Here is a 27799-nt window from a genome sequence, read left to right on the forward strand (position 1 = left end):
TCAAAAGATTTTGGCTGATAAACTATTAGATATTGTCATGTTTACAAACAATCTCAACATATTTGCTTTAAATATTATCATTTGAAAGTTTCACTGTTTAAACAAAATGCTATCCTGAGTTTGGGACTTTAGGCCTAGTCCTACAGTACTTTTCAAAGCGGTATCTGAAGATTATCAGCTGTTATTTGCGTTATCAAGATTTTTATTAGTTAGATATGACATGAATATTTTTAATATTGTTTGTATCGAAACTGTCCATTTTCAGGAAAATAAACATTATTGTCGTCATTACAGTTAATCGCTGGAATAAATGTTACGAAGATGTTTTACTAGATGTTTAAAAATGTTACCAGAATAGTCAAGTGTATACATTTACCCTTCAAAAATACAGTCACTGCTATGCCATGTGATGTTCATATTTCAGCTTTACATGGCATTGTGTTCCATTTACAAGATCAAATAATAACATGCATGTACTGTTTCTTTGAACATAAGAACAAGCAATACATTGAAACATTTATTAGCAAACTTTAAAACTTAAATTTAAATGCAAAACAAAAGTTAAAAGCTCATAAAATCTCAGCATATCATACATTTGGCCACTTTTTTCAACACTGATTGATGTATTTCTTCATAACCAGAGGCAAAGGCAGTTCTACCACTGAAGTAGACCTCCATCTACATGCTTCTAGAATCTTTAACCTGCACATCTTTTTTAGACTAAGTAGTTGGCTCCCGTATTTTACTATCTCATCTCTGCACAGTTTGAACATCTTTCTTTGCACATCATTGGTTGGTTTACCCTCAAACTCCATTCTTGATGATCCAATAAGAGCAACTTGTGTCATATTACCGAGAAGTGTAAGCACTACTTCTTTCACATGTTCCACTGTTGAAGCTTCCTCGTACTTTGAGATCTTTCCAAAAGCTTGCGAGTGCACCAGTATCTCGTTGATGAATGTATTCAGTGGGTATGTTCCTTCACTATCGTGGTTTGGATTTGATCCATTTTGCATCAATAGTCTGAAGGTGGTCATGCTTCGCTCATCCAATCCTAGAGGAACTAACACTTTCATGAAGGCATGCAACGCATTACCAACCTGGTTGCTGTCTTCAATGGGCCCAGGTAGGTCTGGATCTGCGCCATGACGCAGAAGTGTCTCTGTAGCTTTCGTTACAAATCGGCGAATATTTGTAACATCGTCATCAAAATGTCGCAGAAGATTAGGAACATTTCCATACAAACAGTGTAGCGCCGAGGGAAATGCTGAGCGACCAAAAGCTGTCTGAATGTTCAAAGATTCATGCTTTGTCTCAAAGTCGACTTCATCGAAGTTTGGATCAACATGGGCATTCAAAAGAACAACCATGCATGCTGTGATGAAAGTTGATGATTTTCCGAACTCTGAAGAAGGAATATGGCTGATCAGACTATATAACGGATAGGTCCTGAATGGCACTGATGACATCGGATTCTGGTTGTGTTTCAAGAGAACGGATGTGACAGTTAACAATGATTCGTACCATTCTTTCTTGAAAGACATACTGTATGAAAACAGTACGTGGTACAAGTTCATACCACTGAATAAAGAAGTCAAATTTGGATTGCAACGTAGCAAAACGTCTAAGCATTCAGCGTTTGCAAGTTTTAAAGCTGCTCCTACTGCTGTTTTAATATCATCTTTGTTCGGGTCTTGTTTAAGTAACAATCTCAACGCACTGGGTGAATTACTTGCACAAGCGGCTGAAAGATAGTTGTAAGGATCAATATTTAAACGACTTCTGACAGATGAAACATCGAGAATTGTCCTAACACAACCAACATACCCACATTCAGCTGCAACGTCAAGTGGACCAACACGACTTGTGCCATCCTTCGAAACGAACGGCATCTCAGTAGGCGGTTTCACCCACTGAAACTTTGTTTTCGTTGTCGTATAATCTTGTGGTCGCTCTTGCAATAACATCGCAGTGACCGATCGATTTCCAAAATTAGCGGCAACGTGTATGTAGGAATGCTTCTTCGGTTCGTGCGGGGGTTTAAACAATCCCAAAGCAAAAAGCATGCCCTCTGCCTCAACATTACCTGCCATTATTGTATGGTGTAAGATATCGTAGCCGTTTTCATCAATCCATTGCAATACTTCTGTTTTCTTACATTTTTCCAAATGATGTCTTAGTAACGTGACGTCTTCTGTTGTGGATATTTTCACGTACAATCGCTTCTTTAATTGCTGTATATTTTCGTCCATGTCTCAAACTGAGTGCTAGAAACTATCCTGTGCTCAAATGGCATTCAAAGCGTCATTGACAACTGCAGGATTCTGGCAATTGTTTGCCAGTATTGAAGATTATTTTTAAAATTCAGCCATAGCTCGAGTTATTTCTTCATTTTCTGTATCTAAACATACGTTAATATATACTAAACTATGTAATAATCACATTTTGTCCTCAAAACTATTCCTATTTCAATCTGTATACTATAGACGCTTTAATCAATTAAATTCAATAAGCGTTTCCTTTGCAAAGGATAGGCAACTAGATAAATAGTAGTGTATTTGCTAAAGACATGTATAATATTCAAGTGATTCAAACAGATTTGATTTAAAAAGTCCTTAATTAATAGACCAGGATAAATCAAGAAGAGTTCATATAAATTGTCAAGCCGTATATTTTTTTAATTAGTATTGCGCTACCATGATACAGTGATACTTTAATTATTTATAAAGACCTTGTTTGGCCCTACTAAGTTAAAAGAATGTAGGACGAAGTGAACCACTTCCCAAGTGAACCAGGACTAAGTGAACCACTTGGTGAGACAAAGTGAACCATCTATATGTTATATAGGGAATATTCTCTTAATGAAATATTATGTTTCAGAGTTAATTTTCCTGAGTATAAATGATTTAATAAATAATATGAATAAATTGTTAATCATATCAAAGTGTTGATTTATTAGAATTATGTATTTAAATATACCAATATTTTGAAAAAAGGAAAAGAAAAATGAAAAAAAAAACACCTTTTTATTTAATCCTTATAAAGAATATATTATCAATTCATCCTACTTTGTTGAATTTTATTCCATATATATGTTCAAAAATTCTCTATTTTTTGTTATTTACACCTCAATCATGTACCGAAAACAAATAAGGGTGGGTGTAATTAATGGATAATTGTACTTTAATTTTAATTGGCCTTATTAATTGGTAAATACTAATTTAACAGCTCACTTACAGAAGCTGTGAACAGACATAGTGACATATGACTCAAACATTTTTTAGTATGAAAGCCTGTATATAAGTTGGCACCGGGTGCAGCCTACCGTTCTACGTTCTGGTTCCACTCCTGTGGACCGAAGCGGAGGACGTCAGACTGGTGTCAGACAACCTTGTAACCAGAAATCAGAGGCAAAAGTACAAGAATATACATGTGGGATAAATATGAAGATGACAACCTCACAACATCTCAACTGCTCAGGGAAGCCAGTCACCTGATTGGTATGGGTCCAATCCCAGCATCAATCGAAAACCGCAGCGAAGATGATGAGTAGTATGACAATAAATTGACTAATTGTGTATTGTGCAGTATGTTGACAATATGTATTCAAGTATTTGTGATCTTCATGTTGATGATATGTATTGTATATCATGTATGTTTCCATATTTACACATGTTGTGTATTGCATTATGAATTATGTATTACCATGTTTTATGCCCATATCATTGAATTTAATTTATTTATATAGTGCTTTTGTTATAACCATGTGCTTTATACATTATTATTATTAACATCAATTATTTGTGCTGTAACATGTGTTGTTCATTTATTGATTTGTAACAAATAATATTAATGCATCTCTTGTATTTATGTTACTATCATAAAAATAGCTACTATATTAATTGTCATGAACCTTAAAAGTCAATTTCTAACAGCTAAATACACAGTGTAGCAAATGTGTGAAGTCTTGCATTCAAATGGCGATAATTACTAGTTATTATCACCTTTCAGGCAGTGTCCCATCACACAATAGCCACTATATAATACATATGTGGTTCACTTGGTCCTGAAATGGTACACTTAGGAACTGGTTCACTTGTGAAATGGTTCACTTCGTCCTGCACCCAAGTTAAAACATCGTCGCAAAATCCACAACTCAGAAAGTGGTAAATTTAGTCCGGATAATTGCGGCTGGAGGGGAGGGGTGCAGGGTCCGGTGTAAAAACGAATGAATAGACAAATTAGGGAGGGGGGGGGGGGTAAGAATGACAATTAAGGAATGAATTGCGGGGTTGATGTCATTATCGGGGTATGAACGCAATTGGGCTGGTCTAAGTGTGTGGACTCCACGCGGACGTTGACCAGCCCAATTGCGTTCATATCCCCGATAATGACATCAACCCCGCAATTCATTCCTTATATTTACACCAATAGTTCATTATTTCATTCAAGAATGAAAAAAAATAATCTTAATTTCATTTAAGAATTTGTTTTAGTTATCTTTTCTTACCCATTCTGTATATAGAACAACCCGTCTGTAACCGGAAACATTTTTTTCAAATGACGTCACAATAACGCGGGAAAAGATCAACCACTTAAAATCACTTTCAAACGTAAAATTAAAGCACTTATGGTATCAAAACATTTAAAATATAATAAATTAACACTTTCTATAATATTGATTTATATTTTACGGGACCTGCTGACACAATACAAACAATAGCAAGATCAATAGTTTGCATGTATATTGTTATGCAATGAATTGCGATCCGAACATATCCGAAGATTGCCGAAAGGCAGTTCATTTAAGGAATGGAAGATGAGGTGTAAATATCAACAAATATACTTTCCGTTTCTTTTCGATAGTCTTCATATGTCTTGATATTTTCCTTGAATCTCATGAGTATTTGTTGGATTATATAAAGGATTATAATTATTCAGCTTAAGATAGCAATATTTTCACGCCTGAGTGATCGTTATATTTCACGAGTGGTTGATGGGAGAAAAAAAAATACGGATGTAGTTCAATCTGTGAAATATATTGCAAACTAACACTGAAACAAACAATTGCTTTTCTTTTATGTTTGACATAAGAAAGAATTGATATTTAATTGAAATTTAATTTGAAAATTGCCACAACTTTTTCTAACTCAATGACGTCATTTATTTTTTGTTCCAATTCCTGTGTGCGTTGCTATTGTTAGAAATTTAAGAAACAGTGAAATTACATTTTAATGAACTCATTGTCTATTTAAAACAGTGAGTTTATCATGTTATAATCTACAATTATATTTTTAAGCCAACGAAAAATACGAAAAAAATGCATACAACATTAATGATCTTTTAATGTTGATATTTGAAAGAAATCAGTCATCGTTGTTCATGCACGTGTACATTTGAAAACTTTAAAAATCGATAGAATTACTAAGCAAACTTGTTTGTAAGTGGCTTGTTGTCTGTGTTACAATAAGCCTTTCAAACAATGTACATTATCATTCCAACTTTGTATTCCACATTGCCAGTATACCTGCTACATTTGTAATATCCATACCACTATATTCTGTATTTTATTACAATAATTGTGAATACTAAATACAATAAATATTAAATATTTAAACCATACGTTCATATACTTATTTTTTAGAATGAGACTTGATAGAACTATCGGAGGACTTCCAAAGTATTCTCGGAAAATATATTTTTTATATACAATAAGCCTGCTCCTGGTGCCGTATTCATAAAGGATCTGAGAAAAAAGGTTTCAAATAAGTGAATACTTTCAAACCTCTTTCCTATGGGTTTTGTTTCAATCCTTTCTACATTTGATATATTTTATATGAATTCTTAATTGAGATCAATATTTGAACATGTTCATTTTTTAGCAAACGTTGTTAGCTTAACATCAGCTTTGAAATACAACAACTATTTTCAGCTTTAGTGGAAAACGTAATCTAAGTTGCATTTTGAGCGAGCGCTCTACCATTGTGCTGCAGAATTATGTAGAGATGTCCAAAGTGATCACCTAGTAAAAGAATGCAGAATTATGTAGAGATGTCCAAAGAGATCACCTAGTGAAACTATGCAGAATTATGTAGAGATGTCCAAAGTGATCACCTAGTGAAAGCCTGCAGAATTATGTAGAGATGTCCAAAATGATCACCTAGTGAAAGTCTGCAGAATTATGTAGAGATTTCCAGAGTGATCACCTAGTGAAAGTCTGCAGTTCTATGTAGAGATGTCTAGTGATCACCTTGTGACAGTCTGCCGCGAGTTCTATGTAGAGATGACCATAGCAGTCTCCTAGTGTCAGTCTACAGTTCTATTTAGGGGTGTCCAGAGTGGTCACCTAGAGAAAAGAAACCAAATTAGATATTCTGTTAAACTTATCACGATGTACTTCGTCAAAACAATTGAAAGGCTTCTTCGCATTTTAGTTTCGATCAAACAATTACATGTACCCAGTAATAATAGTCAAGTGTAAAAAGTATTTAATGTTTTAGTTTGGTCAAAGCCAGAAGGTTTATTGATTTGTAAACATGTATCCAATAATATATTTAATTTTACAAATCATTTACATGCAAACTAGCCTAAAGATAACCCGTGGACAACTTATCCAAGTTTAATGAATCGAAGTTTGATGCAATTGAAGGCACATATTCGTTTCTTTCAAGAACTCGCTGGCGGCGGCGGTTGCACGGAATTACTCCTGTCATACCGTGAACTAGACTGATTCTGTTTAATGCACAAAATGCTGATAAATAACTGAAACAAGGTTATCTTTTTAACAAATGATTGCGTCAAATATTTTTCAGCTTAGTCAAACATTAAACAACAGCAAAAACAGCAGCAATAGCAAAAACGACAATGCTTGCTCAACGTCGCTTGTATACATATCTGGAACTATCAATACTAACTACAAGGGCACATTCAAGGTAATCCAACTACAAGAGCATGGGAGTGGTTCGCTACACAAACTAAATAATATCTTTAAGGGTAAAAATCATATTCAATGGCACATAACTCTACGACGAAATGGTCACAGGCCACAAAAGTGTGCCAGGCGCTTACTCCCACTATGGTGGTTATCATATATGTGTGCCAAGTATTGGAGTAATATTCCTGAAACCTTTAACAACAGCTGTTACAACAATTTCAAGCAATTAAATGGGTATTTGTGTTTAAAGACTGAAATAAGGCTTTGATCGAGTGAGAACTTTTGCTACATGCTAGTCAACATGTCTTATCATCTCTGAACGCAATGACCAATAAGGGCGATGCTATGGTCCATGTAGTAAAATTCAGGACGTCTTTAACAAAATCTTCTTTTATGACGCTAGTACAACCTAATTGTATTCACATGGAAGTATCGAAAGTTTGTTTAAGCATCTACAGTTTTCAGAGCCTTGGAATCCGATGTTATGAACTCGACATCAGGACGTCGTGACTCATGTCATAATCATATCGTTCCCATCATATCAAAGACGATCAACGTTGACTAGTTTATTGGCCTTGCACATATAAACAAGTATATACATGTAGGATATATTTGTAAGATATTCCACTGGGGCCGGCGAAGATAATTCAGACAAGTTTTATCTAAATTATTCGTTTCGTTTATCACCGTTTTGACTTAGTTTTAAAGGGAGATAATTTGTAAACTTCCGGTAAAGAAAAACGTGTTTTTCCGAATAATAATATTAATTGATTTAAGCCATACATTTAACTAAAATGAGTATTATTCCTTGTGTGACCTGGGTTAAAAGAGGAAAACCAAAATGTCATCCAGAAAAGGTACCGAAAATATAAAATTATTATTGTGTTTTGTAACACATGTTCGGAGAAAATGATTTCGGATGTCAATAATTTCTTGGTGTAAAACCACTGGAACTGACAACTGATAAATGGCATGTTTAAGGAAACATATCCATATCTTTACTTTTAAATTATACATTTCAGCTGCTTTAGTGCATTCGTGACTTGACTTATTTGGACAACTTGATGCCATGGGAAAAAATATTTGATACTGACAGTGTATTTTAAATTATATATGTAGGAAGTGTTTTTTGGATGTCATTGTTCCCTGGTTAGAAGTGACAAAAGCACCTTCACAACATGTATATCAAATATAAAAACTTTATCTTATTCATTTTTCAGATGCGATTAAACAAAGATGACCTGCAAAGGATCATAGAGGAAACCCAAGAGTAAGTTTAAGATACAATTGGGCTGTTTGAATATTGTCTATTTGTACACATAGTATATAAATTAAGATCTTGGTGCTGGAAAATCATTAGATGAGTAAAGAGTTGTTTTTAAATGCTTTGTGAGCTTTTGAACAGATAATGTTAACAAAAAGTATATGATGTAATATTCAAGTTTTTCAAATATTCTATGAACGTTAAATGGTATTTTACTTTATTATACTTAAATAAACTGTTTCAGGCTGTTAGAGGAGGAAGAAGAAGCAGAGGAGGAAAAGGAGGATGTTGATGGTGAAAACACAGAGCCCAGCACCATTCAGCACTTTGAGGCAGCAGCAGCACTCTCAAAACAGGTGCAATAAACTGCTCATCCTCCATCTCTCTCTAATTATCACTCACTTAATCTCATATACTTTAATAAATCTTGAACAAAATAAGCTTTTTATTTCAACTAGCATTTCTTTCTGCTGATAAGCACTCTATTTAGTATAAATTTTGTTATTAATTTAATTGGTCAAAGCATATTTTTCCCAATCACACTCACGAAATAAATATATCTGTTTTTTCTTGTCTAATTTTGTAATATTCACTCATTCTAACAAGGCACTGATTACAACACAGTTACCCTTCAGACTCAAGATCTTTTTCTCAAAGTATCTGATTTAACTTATCCATATTTCTTAAATATCAATCACTTTGATTTTAGATATACAAAATACACGTCTAAACACTACATTTAATTATTAAAATTATTTAAAATTTTATGAAATACTTCTCTTGATGTACCGGCATACATCTGAGGTTGTTTACGATGGAAAATGGCTGATTTGATTCGATTGGAGTGTCGTAAGATACTATTTAGTTACTTTTAAGCAAGATCTTTTTCTCCAAGTATCTGATTTAACAGATTCATAATTCTTTAATATCAATCTTTCTAGATAGAAGAGACAGCAGAGGTTGACACTGCTATCAACATGGCGAAGAAGGTTAAGAATGGCAAAGCCAAAACAAAGAAGGGGAAGCAGATAAAAAGTGGACACAAGGAAGACGACTTTGAGTCTAGATACAATATGGATGACTATGATGACGATGATCAAGAGGGATGTGAGTTATCCTTTCTTTGTACCTTTTCAAGTTTTAGATGTTAATATTCTAGAGTGGATACATGTAGCATATGAGACTCTGGATCAGAGATTCCATTGTTCGATAACCACTTTAAGCTCCATCCATGATAAGTACTGGTCACTCAAAAATGGTAAATAGTTCTTAATCACATGTACATACTAAGCATAAAATTGTACATGGCTATAAAAGCTCACTAGGTTTACATAAGTTGTTAGTCATTGAGAGGTAATACCTCCACATACCAGATTCTATGATCACACAATTATTTCAAATCCTGTGTGTGTCATGCTGGAGATAATGAGATTACTTTAGGAACATCATTCTTTAAAAAGTCATTAATTAATAAGGAATGTTTTATTTTTTTATATGAAAAGTTTTCAGTTTAAAACTGTATCATACATTCTGTATTTCTGGACACTAGGTATTTTGACATTTATGTTCTGAAATCGAGGGGATTTCGACATAAGACTAGGGGATTTTGATCAATCAACATATTGCTTTAATGAACATTTTGAAATAGTTTTTATACCCCCGACAAACGAAGTTTGAAGGGGGTATATTGGAGTCACCCTGTGGTCGGTCGGTCCGTCCGTCGGTTTGTCGGTCGGTCCGTTGCAATTTACCTTGTCCGGAGCATAACTTAAAAACTACTGGATAAAATAGGATTAAACTTCATACAATGGTAGAGCATAATGAGAGGAAGCGCAGTGTACAATAACCATAACTCTATTTTTGCTTATTACTGAGTTATTGCCCTTTGTTACTTTTTTTTTGTCCGGAGTATAACTTGAAAAGTACTGGATGGAATTCATTGGAACTTCATACAATGGTACAGCACCATGAGAGAAAGTGCAGTGTTCAAGAACCATAACTCTCTTTTAGCTAATTACTGAGTTATTGCCCTTTATTTATTTTTTTTGCTGTCAATTTTTTTTCCAGACATTAACCTGCAAACTACCCGATGGAGTTTATTAAAACTTCTTACAATGGTAATGCACAATGAGAGGAAGTGCAGTGCACTTTATTGAAAACTTTATTTCAGCTAATTACAGAGTGACTGCCCTTCGTTACTTTTTTCTTGTCCGGAGCATAACTTGAAAACTATTGGATGGAATTTGATAAAAACTTCATACAGTCATAGATCATGATGAGAGGGAGTGCAATGTACAGAAACCGCAATTCTATTACAGCTAATTACAGAGTTACTGCCCTTTGTTATTTTTTCTTGTTTTGAGCATAACTTGAAAACTATTTGATGGAATTTAATAAAACTTCATACAGTGATAGATCATAATGAGAGGGAGTGCATTGTACAGGAACCGCAATTCTATTTGAGCTAATTACAGAGTTACTGCCCTTTGTTATTTTTTCTTGTTCTGAGCATAACTTGAAAACTATTGGATGGAATTTAATAAAACTTCATACAGTGATAGATCATAATGAGAGGAAGTGCAGTGTACATGAACCGCAATTCTTTTTCAGCCAATTACAGAGTTATTGCCCTTTGTTACTTTTTTCTTGTCCGGAGCATAACTTAAAAACTACCGGACAGAATGTAATAAAATTTTATACAATAGTACAGCACAATGAGAAGGAGTTCAGTGTTCATGAATCATTACACTATTTTAGCAAATTACAGAGTTATTGCCTTTTTATGCCCCCGAAGGTGGGCATATTAAAATCGCACCGTCCGTCCGTCCGTCCGTGTGTCCGGCTCAATAACTCGTGTCCGGGCTGTAACTTTCCCTTGTATCATTTATGGACAGATTTTTAAATAACTTGCCACATGTGTTCCACATACCAAGATGACGTGTCACGTGCAAGACCCTTGCCCCTACCTCAAAGGTCAAGGTCACACTTGGGTCTTAATTCACAATGGAGTGCTGCATATAGGACATAGAGTATAGGTTGTCGTGTCCGGGCTGTAACTTTCCCTTGTATGGACAGATTTTAAAATAACTTGCCACATGTGTTCCACATACCAAGAAGACGTGTCACGTGCAAGAACCGTGTCCCTACCTCTAAGGTCAAGGTCACACTTAGTGTTTATTCACAACGGAGTGCTGCATATAAGGACATAGATTATAAGTTGTTTTGTCCAGGCTGTAACTTTTCCTTGTATGGACAGATTTTAAAATAACTTGCCACATGTGTTCCACATACCAAGATGACATGTCGCGTGCAAGACCCGTGTCCCTACCTCTAAGGTCAAGGTCACACTTAGATGTTTATTCACAACTGAGTGCTGCATATAAGGACATAGATTATAAGTTGTCATGTCCGGGCTGTAACTTTCCCTTGTATGGACAGATTTTAAAATAACTTGCCACATGTGATCCACATACATGTACCAAGACGACGTGTCGCATGACAGACCCCTGTCCCTATCTCTAAGGTCAAGGTCACACTTGGGTGTTTATTCACAATGGAATGCTGCATATATAAGGACATAACAGTGTCGGTTGTCAAGTATGGGTGGTATTTTTTATGTTTAGAGGCAATTTAAAATAACTTGCCATATGTATTTGACATGTAAAGGCAAGATCAACTTTTCATGTACTGACCTTGTTCATAGGTCAATGTCACAATCGGGGGCATTCGTCACATACTGTGACAGCTCTTGTTCTGTGTTTTCTTTTGTCCGGACAGTAACTTGAAAACTACTAGATGGAATTTCATAAAACTTCATACAATGATAAATCATAATGAGAGGCGGCGTTCGGGGGTATTAATCACCTTCAGTGATAGCTCTAGTTATTTTTATTTTTAAATGACAAAATATGGCAATAAAGCATGATGAATAGATATAAGTACTGATATTTTTATTCTTTTTCCTGTGTCATATTATATCATATTCCAAACTGATGTTAGAGCCATGTTCCTAATTTTTTTGCAGTGTCAAATCCCCTGAAAGGCATAGGAAATCTAACGGTGTATGCCAGCAATACAGATGACCCCTTCGTGACATTAAAAGATGAAGTATGTGTCACATATATTTAAATCAGAAGTAAAGTTTTCTTTAAGCCATGGAACATTATTTTTGTTCTTCAGACAAAATTTCTATTTCTAAAATAAGATTTAAGATAAATTTAAAGTTGAATTGAAATATTCCAAAGTTTTCTTTTTCCCCAAACTTATGTCCAGTCATTTGTTTAATGAATGAAGCAACATATTGTAACTGTTTCTAATGCATTTAAATCACATGTGTTTTTAGAGCATCGGCTGATTCCAAAACGCTGAGAACCGTTTAAAAGAGGAGTCCGGACATTTAATTGTATTTATCAAAAAAGCCTGCCAAATTATGAATTTATGTATGAATGTTTTGGAATATGGAAGTATGTTTCCAGGATGACAGTGAGGAAGAGGACTTTGAAATAAAGGCTACAGACAACCTGCTGCTCGTGGCCAAGGCTGAGTCAGATTTCTGCTCTATGGAGGTTCACGGTAATTGCCGTTATCTTATCAATATTTTTTCGTTTATACCTACCAGTAATCCGTGGAGGACATTGAGATACATGATTCATTAGACCTACAGTTAATTCACTGCAAAAAGTAGTTAAGGTATTCTTTCCTTCATTTGGTGGAAAGGTTGATGTCTTGTAGCTAGAGATAACACAATGAATGAGTAATGGTGAAAAACAATCATTTATGGCTGAGGTCACTGATAATTGATTGCATGATATCACCATTGATTATCGCCATGTGACTGAACTCTTTTAAAATAGGAATATACAATAAATGTTGAAATTTACTACTCAAAACTTTCTTCTGGCATTAACCAACAAATCTGAAATGTTTTATAACTGAAAAATCATTTTATGAGAATAAAGCACAAACTTGACAATGTGTTCATGTTTATTTATTGTTTCTTACAGCAGTTTTGATGTTGATGCACCTTGTGTTGTAATCTGTTACAGCTACTTATTTAAAAATATTGTAATGACTTTTGACTGCTGTTCAATCTCTACTGATGATTACAAACAAGGTTGGTAACATTTGAAAATATTTTATTCTTAACTTTAAAAGTGTACATCACTAAGCTTGAAAGGTTTGACCTCAAGTGCTAGCAAAGCTTGAATGGTACATGATATCTGGCAACTTCTGTATTTATTTTCCAGTGTACAACTCTGAGCTGGGGAATCTTTACTGTCACCATGACATCCTGTTGTCCACATTTCCGCTCGCCATGGAGTGGATGGACTATGACCTCAGAGATGGCAACCCAGGTGTGGAATTTGTGATTATTTATCAGCAGTTCTAATAGAGCATGGTGTATGGAGTCCAAAGGTCATTTTCGCATTGGGATTTGACTATGATAAGAAGAAAGTGCTGTATAACAGAAAAATTAGAACCAGCAAAATATAGCTTACCCCATTGTGTTGCATGTATGAAAGCCTGGCTTGGAGATGTATCTGAAACCAACACAACAGTAACTGTAATATCAGATATAATGTACGAGACTCAGTATTGTCTACCGGTAAATGCATTCCCTATTGGAATACACTAAAAATATTTTGATCTTGTATTTCTACATGTAATAATACAGTGTTCGCTTTTATTTAAGAAACATGACATTTAATAAATTGAAGTGACTTTCACATAATGTGTAAATGTATTTCTTGATACATGTATTAAAAATAAACAGTCCTGCTGTAAATACGTTACATGACTTACGTTTAACTTTGAGCTATGTGTCTTTTTTTAGGAAACTTTCTTGCCATTGCCACAATGGATCCCACTATTGACATCTGGGATCTAGACGTGGTGGATAGTTTAGAACCCCTAGCCACACTGGGACAGAAAGTGAAAAAGAAGAAGAAGGTAGTGTTTATTTTACACTGTTGAAATAACTGACCCAAAGATATTTCTTGTCAATATTTTATTCAAATTTATATTTTTTTTCATACCATATCAGTTTTTGTTTCACCAGTGCTTGATAATCTGAGAGTACTCTACTCCGTAAGATACATCATGACTTGTGTATATGTGTAAGTTTTGAGGAAAAAGACACGGAATGTTTAAAAAAAATAAGAAGAAAGTTATACTCTCTAAAACTAGTTTCAGTAAGTTTTGAATTTGAATTATTTCATGCAATGAAACATGTTATTAGTGAGCAAAAAATGCACATCCTTTCTCATACCAAAAGAAAGGCGGTTGGTTAACATCACAATTCTGTGACATGAAGACATTACAGTATGGTCGGCCCTCACTTTAAGGTTCATTGATAGTAGTTCTGGTTATCACCCAGGTATTGTGAATGGTTCATAATCACATGTTCATAGCAGATCTTAATTGGCTGGACTTGTATTTGTTGCTATAAAAATGCTCCTCAGAAATATATTATATAAACTATTCCTTGGACTTTCAATGTTTTACTGAGGATGGATGGTTTTGAAATATGTGAGTCCAAAAGAGTCATTCAAGCAGATATCAAAATGAACCACTGCTGGTGTGACAATTGTAATATGATTTCAGGGCAGGCTACATGTTCCGAGCCACACAGACGCTGTGTTAGACCTCTCATGGAACCCACTGGCAAGGTCTGTACTTTGTTAACCATTCATTGCAAAATAATTTATTTAATTGAGGATTTTCAGTAATCTAAATGAATTTTGGGGAATCCGAATATTTTCATTTTATTGCTTTGCACATCGGTTGGTCGGTCGGTCCGTTGGTAGACCAAAGCTTGTCCGAGTGATAACTCAACAATTCCTTGACGTATGGTCATCAAACTTGACATAAAGATAGGGCCTGACCAGTAGATGACCCCTAATGATTTTAGGGGTCATCAGGTCGAAGGTCAGGGTCACAGTGACCTTTAATGGTAAAAGGATTATAAAGCTTGTCCGAGTGATTAATTAACAATGCCCAGACCTATGGTCATCAAACTTGACATGGGGGCTGGGCCTGACCAGTAGATGACCCCTATTGATTCGAGGGGTCATCTGGTCAAAGGTCAAGGTCACAGTGACCTTGAATGCCAAAACCTTATCCCTAAAACTTGACTTGGAGGTCCATGCATATTTCATTCAATTGTCCAAATAATCCTGACAACATGGCGCTCAGGGCTGGGGGGGGGGGCATAATGTTTGACAAACATCCCTTGTTATTTTTTCAACTTTGTCAGGTGAAGTATTTTACCTACATAATACGTTATGGTAATGAAAGAATGTTCATACTAGTCATTTTGCAGACATGTATTAGCGAGTGCATCAGCAGACCACACTGTTGGGCTGTGGGACCTGACGGAGGGAAAACTTGCCATGTGGATCAAACAACACACAGAGAAGGTGGGCTTTTAGCTCTAATGGCCAAAGGCTTCTTTGATGATGTGGAGTTCAGCCTCAGTGCTTAGATCTGTAAACAATTGCTTGTGAATGCCATAAAGTACTTCAGTTTTGATAGTATCTTAATCAAACTTTTACTTTAGTTAGATATCCTTGAGAGCTTGGTTCCTTTGTTAAATCATCCAGATCTGCCCATGCATTACTGGATTATGGCCTTTGAAATTATTCAGATGTTTTGGGGGTTTTTTCCACCCACTTGCATTTGGTAATGAGGTGAATAATACAGTACTGTGTGCAGTTGGTTATATCTCTTGCCTTTGTGAACTATCAGTATGTTGCCTGCTACCAAAACATTCATGCTCTGGATTGAAAATAACTAAAAGAGCCATGCCACTAAAGCATAGGCCCTTATGAGCCCCTGGTTTGTTATATTTATAAGTCAAAGGTATATATTATTCTAGATAAACGCCCCATGTGCACCTCATTTTAAGCTTGTCTAGGAATTGTCATAGCCTTTATGTCACTGTTTTCATTGTCATTGTGAAAAAACATTATACTTGGCCATAACTCATTGATCCAAGATATCCAAGTGAAAGCAGCAGCCTCAGTTTGATTAAGACCGTTCATTGACAGAAATGCGAGATGCAACACTGAACACCCCAGTTCATTGACAGAAATGCGAGATGCAACACTGAACACCCCATAGCACTGGCTCAAGCAGTACTCTTTTTTTTATTAAGTAATATTAAACAAGCCTGAACGTTCAGAAAAAAGAGGGCCTAGTGCCTGTATACATAAAGCATAATTAGCTATGACACTGTTATGTTGACGAGTTCGGGGAAAGTACCAGTAGTTTGGTTCGTAGTTTGAAATGCGCTCAAAGCTTGATTTGAATATTTTTCAAATGAAGTATTTTGAGTACAAAAAAGGCTGACACCAATGAAAATTAATTTCAATTGACAACTGTTCATGCATTCCCATGATAATCCATTGATTACATCACTCCTTTTTACCTTAAATATGTACCTAGCACTAAATTTCCTTCAAAAAATCAAAAACAATAATACCTGGAAAGAAGCAATTCTTGTACAATTGTGCATGCACAAAATGGTTCATCTTTAATATGATTATGACCAAAAGGTGTGAGAAACATTATGTCAAATTTTGACATTTTATGTCAGTCAGACGGACAGAACCCTTGAATTTAACTCGCACAAGGTCAAAATTTACCAATGATTTTCCCTTTGTCTAGGTCTTTTGCTTAGTTTACACATGTAGATAATTTGAATGGTTAATATGAATTGCTGGATATATATTGGCTAATCAATAAACATTCAGCTGATCTGGACCAAAACTGCTTTTATACCCTTGAGGACAGTTGTCTTAGTCTGAGGAATTTCTAAATAAGCTATTATTATTTTAATATTTTCAAGTGTTAAAATTTCAAGACTTGAAGTCTAAACCTTAGGCATATCTAACTGGCTGACTTTGATTTTAGGTACAATGTGTGAAGTGGCATCCAGTGGAGGAACATATGTTGCTGTCCGGGTCATTCGACAAGTCAGTAGACATTCTATAATTGACATGATTGTACCATATGTAGATTTGTCAAAAAATATGTTTTATGACTTGGCTTTTTGGGTAAGAATATATATGTAGTAAAATGGCTTACATTATATTGTGTATTATTTAAAATCTAGGAGTTTAGTAGGGTGAGAAAAAATATAATCTTATAAACAGTTAACAAAAAATGCAATGAAACACATTCATTATTAGAATTTTGATTATAGAACTTATATCTTTACAAATTAATACTGTTAGTAGAAGCTAGGAATATTTAAGACATAACATATATTCCAGAACGGTAAAGATGTATGACTGTCGGTCTCCAGACACCAGTAACAAGACATGGAACCTGGATGGCGAGATTGAAAAACTACTTTGGAATAGATTCTCTCCCCTTAACTTTTTTGTAAGTACTCTTCAGTGGAGACTAAAATAGATGGTTTTCCCAGTCTTCTTTGCATGTATTCTTCAGAGGAGAGACCATACTCTTGGTTTAAACTTATTTTATTTCACAAATAAGTACAAATGACAACATATTTCAACACAAATAATTATGCCCACCTTCAAAGAAGGTTGCAGTTTGTAGGTTGGTAGACCAAAGCTGTTCCAAGTAATAACTCGACAATGCCTAGACCTATGGCCCTCAAAATTTACTTAGGTTTGGGTGTGACCAGTACATGACCCCTATTGATTGGAGGTTATTGGCTTAAAGATCAAGGTCATAGTGACCTTGAATGCAAAAAGCTAGTCGGAGTGATTACTTGACAATTCCCAGACCTATGCTCCTTAAACTTGACTTGAAGGCTGGGCGTGACCAGTACATGACCCCTATTGAATTTGGGATAATCGTCTCAAAGCTGGAGGTCACAGTGACTTTGAATGCAAAAGCTTGTCCGATTGAAAACACTACCATGTCTGGACTTAGGGTCCTCAAAATTGACTTGGAGGTTGGGCGTGATCAGTGGATGACCCCTAATGATGTTGAGATCATTAGGTCAAAGGTCAAGGTCTCAGTAACCTTGAATGCAAAAAGCTTGTCTGAGTGATAACTCAACAATACCTGGACCTATGGTCCTCAAACTTGACTTTGATGTTGGATGTGACTAGAAGATGACCCTGATCGATGTTAAGGTTATAAGGTCAAAGGTCAAGGTCACAGTGACCTTGAATGTGGAAAGCTTGTCTGAGTGATAACTAGACAATGCATAGTCCTCCAACTTAACATAAAGTTGGGTGTGGCCAGTAGATGACCCCTGATTGATTTTGGGGTCATTAAGTACAAAGGTCAAGGTCACAATTACCTAGAACATGAAAATCCTGTCCGAGTGTTTACTTGACAATGCCTGCACTGAAGGCCTTCAAACTTAATGTGGAGGTTGGGCATGACCAGGAGTTGACCCTTATTATACCCCCCAAAACAAAGTTTGGGGGGGTATACTGGAATCGGGTTGTCCGTCTGTCCGTCTGTCTGTCTGTCTGTCCGTCTGTCCGTCTGTCCGTCCGTCTTTTTTTTGTCCGGGATTCATCTTTGTCGTTATTGAACAAATCTTTTTCAAACTTTCAAATATTAATGACCATGATGTAAACCTGTGCCTCCATGGATTTGGTCAGAGTCGCATGATCCTGAGTGGAGTTGTGGCCCCTTAATGAGTTAAATTGGGCAAAATTAGCTTTGTCCGGGATTCATCTTTGTCGTTATTGAACGAATCTTTTTCAAACTTTCAAATATTATTGACCATGATGTAAACCTGTGCCTCCGTGGATTTGGTCAGAATTGCATGATCCTGAGTGGAGTTGTGGCCCCTTAATGAGTTAAATTGGGCAAAATTAGCTTTGTCCGGGATTCATCTTTGTCGTTATTGAACGAATCTTTTTCAAACTTTCAAATATTATTGACCATGATGTAAACCTGTGCCTCCGTGGATTTGGTCAGAATCGCATGATCCTGAGTGGAGTTGTGGCCCCTTAATGAGTTAAATTGGGCAAAATTATTTTGTCCGGGATTCATCTTTGTCGTTATTGAACAAATCTTTTTCAAACTTTCAAATATTAATGACCATGATGTAAACCTGTGCCTCCGTGGATTTGGTCAGAGTCGCATGATCCTGAGTGGAGTTGTGGCCCCTTAATGAGTTAAATTGGGCAAAATTAGCTTTGTCCAGGATTCTTCTTTGAAGCTATTGAGCAAATCTTTTTCAAACTTTCAAATATTAATGGCCATGATGTAAACCTTTGCCTCCATGAATTTGGTGGGAGTCACATGATTCTGAGTGGAGTTGTGGCCCCTTAATGAGTTAAATTGGGTAAAATTAGTTTTGTTCGTCCTACTCCTTCGTCATTTTTGAATGAATCTTTTTCAAACTTTTAGCCATGGTGAGAACATTTGCCCCTGTGATTGTGGTTGGAATCACATGATCATGTCTTCAATTATGGCCCCTGAATAAGTTAAAATAGGCAAAAATTATACAGCTTTGTCTAGTTGTTACTAAAAATAGAAAAACGGTTTCCGGACGATAACTCATGAAAGGCTAGACAGATTTGAACAATTTTTGGTACACAGGTGTAACATCAGAAGATACAGGTCAAGTTCGATATTGGGGCTGGTGGGGCCAAGGTCAAGGTCATTGTTACTAAAAATAGAAAAACAGTTTTCGGACAATAACTCATGGAAGGCTAGACAGATTTGAACAATTTTTGGTACACAGGTGTAACATCAGAAGATACAGTTTGGTACACAGGTGTAACATCAGAAGATATAGGTCAAGTTCGATATTGGGGCTGGTGGGGCCAAGGTCAAGGTCACTGTTACTAAAAATAGAAAAACGGTTTCCGGACGATAACTCATGAAAGGCCTGACAGATTTGAACAATTTTTGGTACACAGGTGTAACATCAGAAGATACAGCTCAAGTTCGATATTGGGGCTGGTGGGGCCAAAGTCAAGGTCACTGTTACTAAAAATAGAAAAACGGTTTCCGGATGATAAATCATGAAAGGCTTACAGATTTGAACAATTTTTGGTACACAGGTGTAACATTAGAAGATACAGGTCAAGTCTGATATTGGGGCTGGTGGGGCCAAGGTCAAGGTCACGGTTACTAAAAATAGAAAAACGGTTTCCGGACGATAACTCATGAAAGGCTAGACAGATTTGAACAATTTTTGGTACACAGGTGTAACATCAGAAGATACAGGTCAAGTTTGATATCGGGGCTGCTGGGGCCAAGGTCAAGGTCACTGTTACTAAAAATAGAAAAACGGTTTCCGGACGATAACTCATGAAAGGCTAGTTTTTCTTGTCAGCAGTGTAACTTCTAAATTACTCAACATATTTAAATAAAACTAGATAAAATGATAAAAGAAGATGCAGTTTGCAGTAACCTTGGAGTTATGGCCTCTTTTCAAAGGAATGGTTTGCCATTCCTGTGTCCAGGCGGCATTTGGGGGTATTCGTCACTACTGTGACAGCTCTAGTTTATTTTGCGGTCATCAGGTCGAATCAGCTGGCATTTGGGTATTATTATTATTTTATTCAATTGTCCAAATATTTCTGACGACATGGCAATCAGGGGAGCATAATGTTTGACAAACATCTCTTGTTAAGAATTTGATCAGTAGGTAAAAACTTATGAAGATGTTTAGTATCTGACATATTTATTCATTTTCAATGTAAAGTAGGGAAAATTTCAAATATTTTCTAAAAGTGGTAAGAAAAAATGACTTGGGAATAAACAAAAATAAAATTCATTGAATTGACTATCAGTTACAGTATATGTATTGTAAGCGAAGCTAAGTCAAGACTGTGTTAATCTATTTCCAGGCAAGTACGGATACAGGACACGTGTATTACATGGACTCAAGACAGGATAAACCAGTCTACAGTCTAGCAGCGCACTCAGAGAGTGTCACAGGTGTGGTATTCAGTCCAACATTCATGTTTTGTAAATCTAGTTTGTCAATTTTTATCTTGTCTGTTTTTTAAAGAATAAAGTTGAGGTATTGTCATATTTTTGTGCATAAAATTAAACCTTGACCATAACTCTGAACCCATTCATTATACTTTGTACAAATGTTGCCAGAGACAATATGCACATGTATGGCGAGGCCCATAATTCAGGCTGAAATACTATTGAGTTATGCCCCTTTTTTACTGAAAAAAAACAAAACAAAACCCAAGTGAGCATTGGTGTTCATTTTTCAGTGCTCTTGCTTGGTTTTATAGCTTGTCAATATTTCAAATAAACAGGTCAAGACATTTTCTGACGCTGATCTCGTTGTCTATGCAACAACTTAAACATTTGCCATAACTAAGAAACCATTCAAGATACATGTATGGCACTTTGTACACGCGTGACATAATTGCCAATATTATTGCACTAGTTAGCAGAACATGGAATTGATTATAACATTGATTGTATGCTGATGAGTGACTGTGGCAAGTCACATCACTGTGGCTAACATATTCATAGTACTAAAATACTTGACCTTGATGATCTGTCCACACCTAAACAAACATAATCATTTGTTCCATCTAGGGATTGGTAAGCATACACCTTTTGAATTAAAAAGGTGATGTTCCTTCTGGTAGAAATTTTGGATCCAAGTACACAATCAATTACCTGCAGGTACCCTGGTACCAGTATATACATTTTACGCTGTACAGTAAACATGATATTAGATAGTAACCATGTCGTTGGAAACAAAACGAAGTATAGTTTGGAAAAAAATTATCATCATGAAATGCTGTCTGTGTTCATGTGAGTCACAAAATTGCCAGAACATCATCTGTGAGAAAGCACATGGAGAAGAAACACCTTATTCATTCACTTCATATAGATGTAGATGACAAGGCTGGCATAGAACAAAACAAAAGGACCAAAATATTAGATGGTATTGCTGTACTTTAATTGTACCTAGGTTCCTGCCAAAACATACCCAGCCTGTGGGAACCGGCCCATGCCCTAGTCCTTCACACTAAGCATTTATACATATTTTTTGGAGGAATGAATATTGTTTATATATATATTCTTTGATTTAAGGTTTGAGTCTAAGCAGTGAAAACAGCAGCCTTTTGGTGACCACCTCGTCAGATGGAAGTATGAAGGTCTGGGACATTGAGAACAACAAACCATCCTGTGTCTATAGTAATAGTCTTAAAATGGTATGTACTGGTAATATTCAATTTGACATTTATTGTTGGCGCCTTGCTGAAGTGAGGCATGTTAATGATGTTATTAAACGCTGTTCTTTGACGGCATATGAAAGGCCAAGTTATTAATAAAAAATTTGTTTGATTAATCGTACACCGTTTTTTTTTAACGTTTAATGATGAAATGTTTTGAAACACAGCAAAAACATTGTAAGGAAAGAGTTTTGTGTAGTTCCTTTATCATGTTTAAAGAGGACACTCAAAGAAGTTGATCAACAACTTGTCCCCTTGTTGTGAATTTATCTTTAGAACTGACAGCATCATTTTTATTTTTTATAAATCAAAAACATTTCACGTAACAACACGGCAAATTTGAAGACTGTTATAATACTTATTTTACTATTGATTAAATAAAAGAAAACAAATAACCTCAAATTATTTTCATATTAAATATTTATCACATCCTTCTACCCATCATACAAACATTACTATACATTCAAGGCGCCTTGATGATTCGCGTCAATGGTCTTTCTTATTTTATTATTGAAAGCTTTTTATTTAATGACTTGTACAGCAATTACATGTAAAGTGAGCAGTTTATATAGTCTTGTGTATCTGAAATGTTCAGTTACATACATTCAATGTATGTCATTATTAGATACCAATGCTAAATGGTGTCTATTACCCTACAAAAGTTAAGGAATATGTCAGTTGTGGTTATCCAGCAATGCATTTACATGTATTGATAAGAAAACATACTGCAACCTCAGAAGCTTTCACTTAAATTTGAATTTTATGCCCCCAAAGGTGGGCATATTAAAATCGCACCGTCCGTCCGTCCGTCCGGCTCTGTAACTTTCCCTTGTATGGACCGATTTTAAAATAACTTGCCACATATGTTCCACATACCAAGACGACGTGTCGAGTGCAAGACCCGTGTCCCAACCTCAAAGGTCAAGGTCACACTTAGTGTTTATTTACAATGGAGTGCTGCATATAAGGACATAGAGTATAGGTTGTCGTGTCCGGGCTGTAACTTTCTCTTGTATGGACAGATTTTAAAATAATTTGCCACATGTGTTCCACATACCAAGACAATGTGTCGCGTGCAAGACCCGTGTCCCTACCTCAAAGGTCAAGGTCACACTTAGTGTTTATTCACAATGGAGTGCTGCATATCAGGACATAGAGTATAGGTTGTCGTGTCCGGGCTGTAACTTTTTCTTTTATGGACCGATTTTAAAATAACTTGCCACATGTGTTCCACATACCAAGACGATGTGTCGCGTGCAAGACCCTTGTCCCTACCTCAAAGGTCAAGGTCACACTTAGTGTTTATTTACAATGGAGTGCTGCATATAAGGACATTGAGTATAGGTTGTCGTGTCCGGGCTGTAACTTTCTCTTGTATGGACAGATTTTAAAATAACTTGCCACATGTGTTCCACATACCAACACAATGTGTCGCGTGCAAGACCCGTGTCCCTACCTCAAAGGTCAAGGTCACACTTAGTGTTTATTCACAATGGAGTGCTGCATATAAGGACATAGAGTATAGGTTGTCGTGTCCGGGCTGTAACCTTCTCTTGTATGGACAGATTTTAAAATAACTTGCCACATGTGTTCCACATACCAAGACGACGTGTTGCATGCAAGACCCGTGTCCGTGCCTCAAAGGTCAAGGTCACACTTAGTGTATATTCACAATGGAGTGCTGCATATAAGGACATAGAGTATAGGTTGTCGTGTCCGGGCTGTAACCTTCTCTTGTATGGACAGATTTTAAAATAACTTGCCACATGTGTTCCACATACCAAGACGACGTGTCGAGTGCAAGACCCGTGTCCCTACCTCAAAGGTCAAGGTCACACTTAGTGTTTATTTACAATGGAGTGCTGCATATAAGGACATAGAGTATAGGTTGTCGTGTCCAGGCTGTAACTTTCTCTTGTATGGACAGATTTTAAAATAACTTGCCACATGTGTTCCACATACCAAGACAATGTGTCGCGTGCAAGACCCGTGTCCCTACCTCAAAGGTCAAGGTCACACTTAGTGTTTATTCACAACAGAGTGCTGCATATCAGGACATAGAGTATAGGTTGTCGTGTCCGGGCTGTAACTTTCTCTTGTATGGACAGATTTTAAAATAACTTGCCACATGTGTTCCACATACCAACACAATGTGTCGCGTGCAAGACCCGTGTCCCTACCTCCAATGGTCAAGGTCACACTTAGTGTATATTCACAACGGAGTGCTGCATATAAGGACATAGAGTATAGGTTGTTGTGTCCGGGCTGTAACCTTCTCTTGTATGGACAGATTTTGAAATAACTTGACACATGTGTTCCACATACCAAGACGACGTGTTGCATGCAAGACCCGTGTCCGTGCCTCAAAGGTCAAGGTCAACCTTAGTGTTTATTCACAATGGAGTGCTGCATATAAGGACATATAGTATAGGTTGTCGTGTCCGGGCTGTAACTTTCCTTTGTATGGACCGATTTTAAAATAACTTGCCACATGTGTTCCACATACCAAGACGACGTGTCGAGTGCAAGACCCGTGTCCCTACCTCAAAGGTCAAGGTCACACTTAGTGTTTATTTACAATGGAGTGCTGCATATAAGGACATAGAGTATAGGTTGTCGTGTCCAGGCTGTAACTTTCTCTTGTATGGACAGATTTTAAAATAACTTGCCACATGTGTTCCACATACCAAGATGACGTGTCGCGTTCAAGACCGGTGATCCTACCTCAAAGGTCAAGGTCACACTTAGTGTTTATTCACAATGGAGTGCTGCATATAAGGACATAGAGTATAGGTTGTCGTGTCCGGGCTGTAACTTTCCCTTGTATGGACAGATTTTAAAATCACTTGCTACATGTGTTCCACATACCAAGACGACGTGTCGTGTGCAAGACCCGTGTCACTACCTCTAAGGTGAAAGATACACTTAGTGTTTATTCACAAGGGAATTCTGAATATAAGGACATAACAGTGTAGGTTGTCAAGTATGGGTGGTATTTTTTTATGTTCAGAGGCAATTTAAAATAACTTGCCATATGTATTTGAGACGTAAAGGCAAGATCAACTTTTCATGTACTGACCTTGTTCATAGGTCAATGTCACATTCAGGGGCATTAGTCACATACTGTGACAGCTCTTGTTTATTAATGCATAAGTCCCTTAACATGACTTATTGAAATTCCGAGGTTGAATGAATGTGCATGGAAGGATGTCTGGACATCCTGTTTGTGTTTCCTATTGGAGGAATTAAACTTAACATGTACATATTAAAGGGACCTTAGAACATATCATAAGCACTGTTTAACATGTTGTATTGTGGTTCCCAGGGCCAGTTGCTGTGCATGGAAAGCTGCCCAGATGCCCCATATGTGTTCGCTATTGGAGGAGAGAAGAAGTTTAAACTCTGGGATATCAGGGACATTAAAGATGGTTTGTACAAATCACATTAACTCCTTGTGTTTGGTGCAATTATTGTGCAATCACTCTTGTTTGAACGGGAATGGTGTTTGTACTTTAATTTACGTAATTAGTTTATACAGTACATATTTAAAGTTTTCTCTTTGATAACAGAATCTTTTGATTGCCCTGACAGCATTTTCAAATTAATATATATTAGGTGGGCCCCTTTACAAAATGCCATCGGTATTTTTACCATTTGTAAAGCTATTATTTTAGTAATATTTTGTTATTAAGACTTTAAACTCCAGTGTGTTTTTTTAATATTTAAGCTTAAATTCTGGTATTGTAGCTAGTTGTGTAGGTACCAGGAAGAATAAATTAATCTGTAGGTACTAGGAAAAATAAATCTTATAATGATAGGAATTGGTAAAAATAGTTATCAAACTTTAAAATATTGTTTATCAAACTTTAAAATATTGTTTCTTTCCTTTCAGTTTATCAGCACTTCTGCACAGGGCAGGGGGAGTATGTTGATGACCCCCGTAAGGACGAGGCCGAGGACCCTGAGGCTGCCATGGAGATAGAGGAGATGAAGGGTGTCACTGATGACACGGAGATGGGTGATGGGGGCGCAAAAGGGGGTGAATCTGCACAGGGGGCGAAAAAGAAGAAGAAAAGAAAGAAGAAAAAGCCTAAAACTGTTGTATGATAATACTATGATCATTATGGATATACTAAAATTATTGAACTTCTTTCATTCTTATGGTGTAAGATTGGAAGTACAATTAATGGTATAAAAAGGAAATTACTTGAGTAATAGAAGAAATTGCAGGAAGAGGCTGAAAACTGTTTTATGATGACATTAAAATTGTCATGTTCCTTTGATTGTTTGGTATGAGATTTAAAGTAGAAGATGAAAAATATCACACAAGTTTTTAGTAGTTACTGGCTTTGTTAAAGAGAACTTTTAAAATATTGTTGTTTTGAGTCATAATTTCTTAAAATAAAATTATTTTAAACATGATTACTTTCTAGTTTTTTAACACTAGAAATGTTTAGCTTAAAATTATAAAAATTTTCTCATCTTCAATAGGCACAAAAGCATTTTAGAGATTTATTGATGTACGTGTAGGAAACATCTTGTCATACCAGAGGAATGAAACAATTTGTGCTTCCATCAATCTGTCCTCCTTGGGAATTTCCATTAAGGCATCGCCATACCTTTAAAAATTCCAAATTTGTAGGAACATCATAGATGGCAGGAAGTTGATTTTTTCCTTACCTCAACTGTTTTCCTCTTGAATACTGGCTAAAACTGAATTCGCACACATTTAATCAAAATAACATAGCCATGTATAAAATAATTAATTTGGTGCTCAAGAGGTGAAATATATTCAGTCTTTAAAAAGGCAGTTAAATGTAGTTTTTCAAAAAACGACCCACATTTTTATCAGTGTAATGCTATTTTTATTTCACTGATAAATTTCTATAAACCATCGGAAATCATAATCAAATTTTAACTTACATGGTTTAAAGTTCTGGACTGAAATGTGGCCCTGAGGAAGATTCATTTACCCGGACAAGTTAGCTTGTAGCACAACAGGTCAAAGTGCAAACAAAAATTAAATTAAGGTCATGGTCACAATTACTGAGAATAGATTTGTTGTTTTAATTACAATGGCACTACTTATTATGGTCACTGTCCGATTATAGGTCAACATATAGATATAGATATATTTATATATATTGGAGTATGTGTATTTTAACCTTTGGGTCAGTCACAATAAAAAAAATATTTGAAAAAAAAAATAGTGAAAAGTAATGGTCGAGATGAAAGTTATACGGGTTATAGAATGGGGAAAACCGGGCAGGCAGATGTTAACAATTCTGGTTAAAGTTTTTATTCCATATCATAAGGTCAATAGTTTGTATCCAATTGTTATGAAACTTTGTCAGAATATGTGTCTGCATGTTGTCTTGAACTTTTGTGAATATGGGTCACCTCGGATCAAAAACTAGATCACTAGGTCAAATTTTAGGA

The 27799-nt window shown here is 36.0% G+C and overlaps 2 protein-coding genes across 2 annotated transcripts; one reads left to right on the forward strand and one right to left on the reverse strand.

The window, feature by feature from the left end:
* Positions 1 to 307: 307 nt before the first annotated feature.
* Positions 308 to 2463, reverse strand: LOC128239275 (uncharacterized). Its single transcript, XM_052955847.1, has one exon. The coding sequence runs from the start codon at positions 2250 to 2252 to the stop codon at positions 609 to 611; it is 1644 nt and encodes a 547-aa protein (XP_052811807.1). The 5' UTR covers positions 2253 to 2463; the 3' UTR covers positions 308 to 608.
* Positions 2464 to 7650: 5187 nt separating this feature from the next.
* LOC128239445 (periodic tryptophan protein 1 homolog) lies at positions 7651 to 26782 on the forward strand. Its single transcript, XM_052956077.1, has 16 exons — positions 7651 to 7791; positions 8155 to 8204; positions 8443 to 8554; positions 9140 to 9305; positions 12223 to 12305; positions 12674 to 12770; positions 13445 to 13552; positions 14032 to 14147; positions 14802 to 14866; positions 15520 to 15616; positions 17112 to 17173; positions 17474 to 17585; positions 20999 to 21089; positions 22218 to 22339; positions 25686 to 25788; positions 26253 to 26782. Exons 1-16 carry the CDS (start codon positions 7729 to 7731, stop codon positions 26465 to 26467), a joined length of 1662 nt encoding a protein of 553 aa, XP_052812037.1. The 5' UTR covers positions 7651 to 7728; the 3' UTR covers positions 26468 to 26782.
* The last annotated feature ends 1017 nt before the right edge of the window (positions 26783 to 27799 follow it).

This window comes from Mya arenaria, chromosome 6 (genome assembly GCF_026914265.1).
Source record: "Mya arenaria isolate MELC-2E11 chromosome 6, ASM2691426v1".
In the NCBI taxonomy this organism is placed as follows: Eukaryota; Metazoa; Mollusca; class Bivalvia; order Myida; family Myidae; genus Mya; species Mya arenaria.

What these genes read in the sequence shown, in the direction of transcription:
- LOC128239275 (XM_052955847.1), bottom strand. Translation starts at nt 2,252, where the DNA reads ATGGACGAAAATATACAGCAATTAAAGAAGCGATTGTACGTGAAAATA.
- LOC128239445 (XM_052956077.1), top strand. Translation starts at nt 7,729, where the DNA reads ATGAGTATTATTCCTTGTGTGACCTGGGTTAAAAGAGGAAAACCAAAA. An exon ending in CAAAATGTCATCCAGAAAAG is followed by an intron (nt 7,792 to 8,154) that starts GTACCGAAAATA and finishes TTCATTTTTCAG; the next exon opens with ATGCGATTAAACAAAGATGA. An exon ending in CCTCAGAGATGGCAACCCAG is followed by an intron (nt 13,553 to 14,031) that starts GTGTGGAATTTG and finishes GTCTTTTTTTAG; the next exon opens with GAAACTTTCTTGCCATTGCC.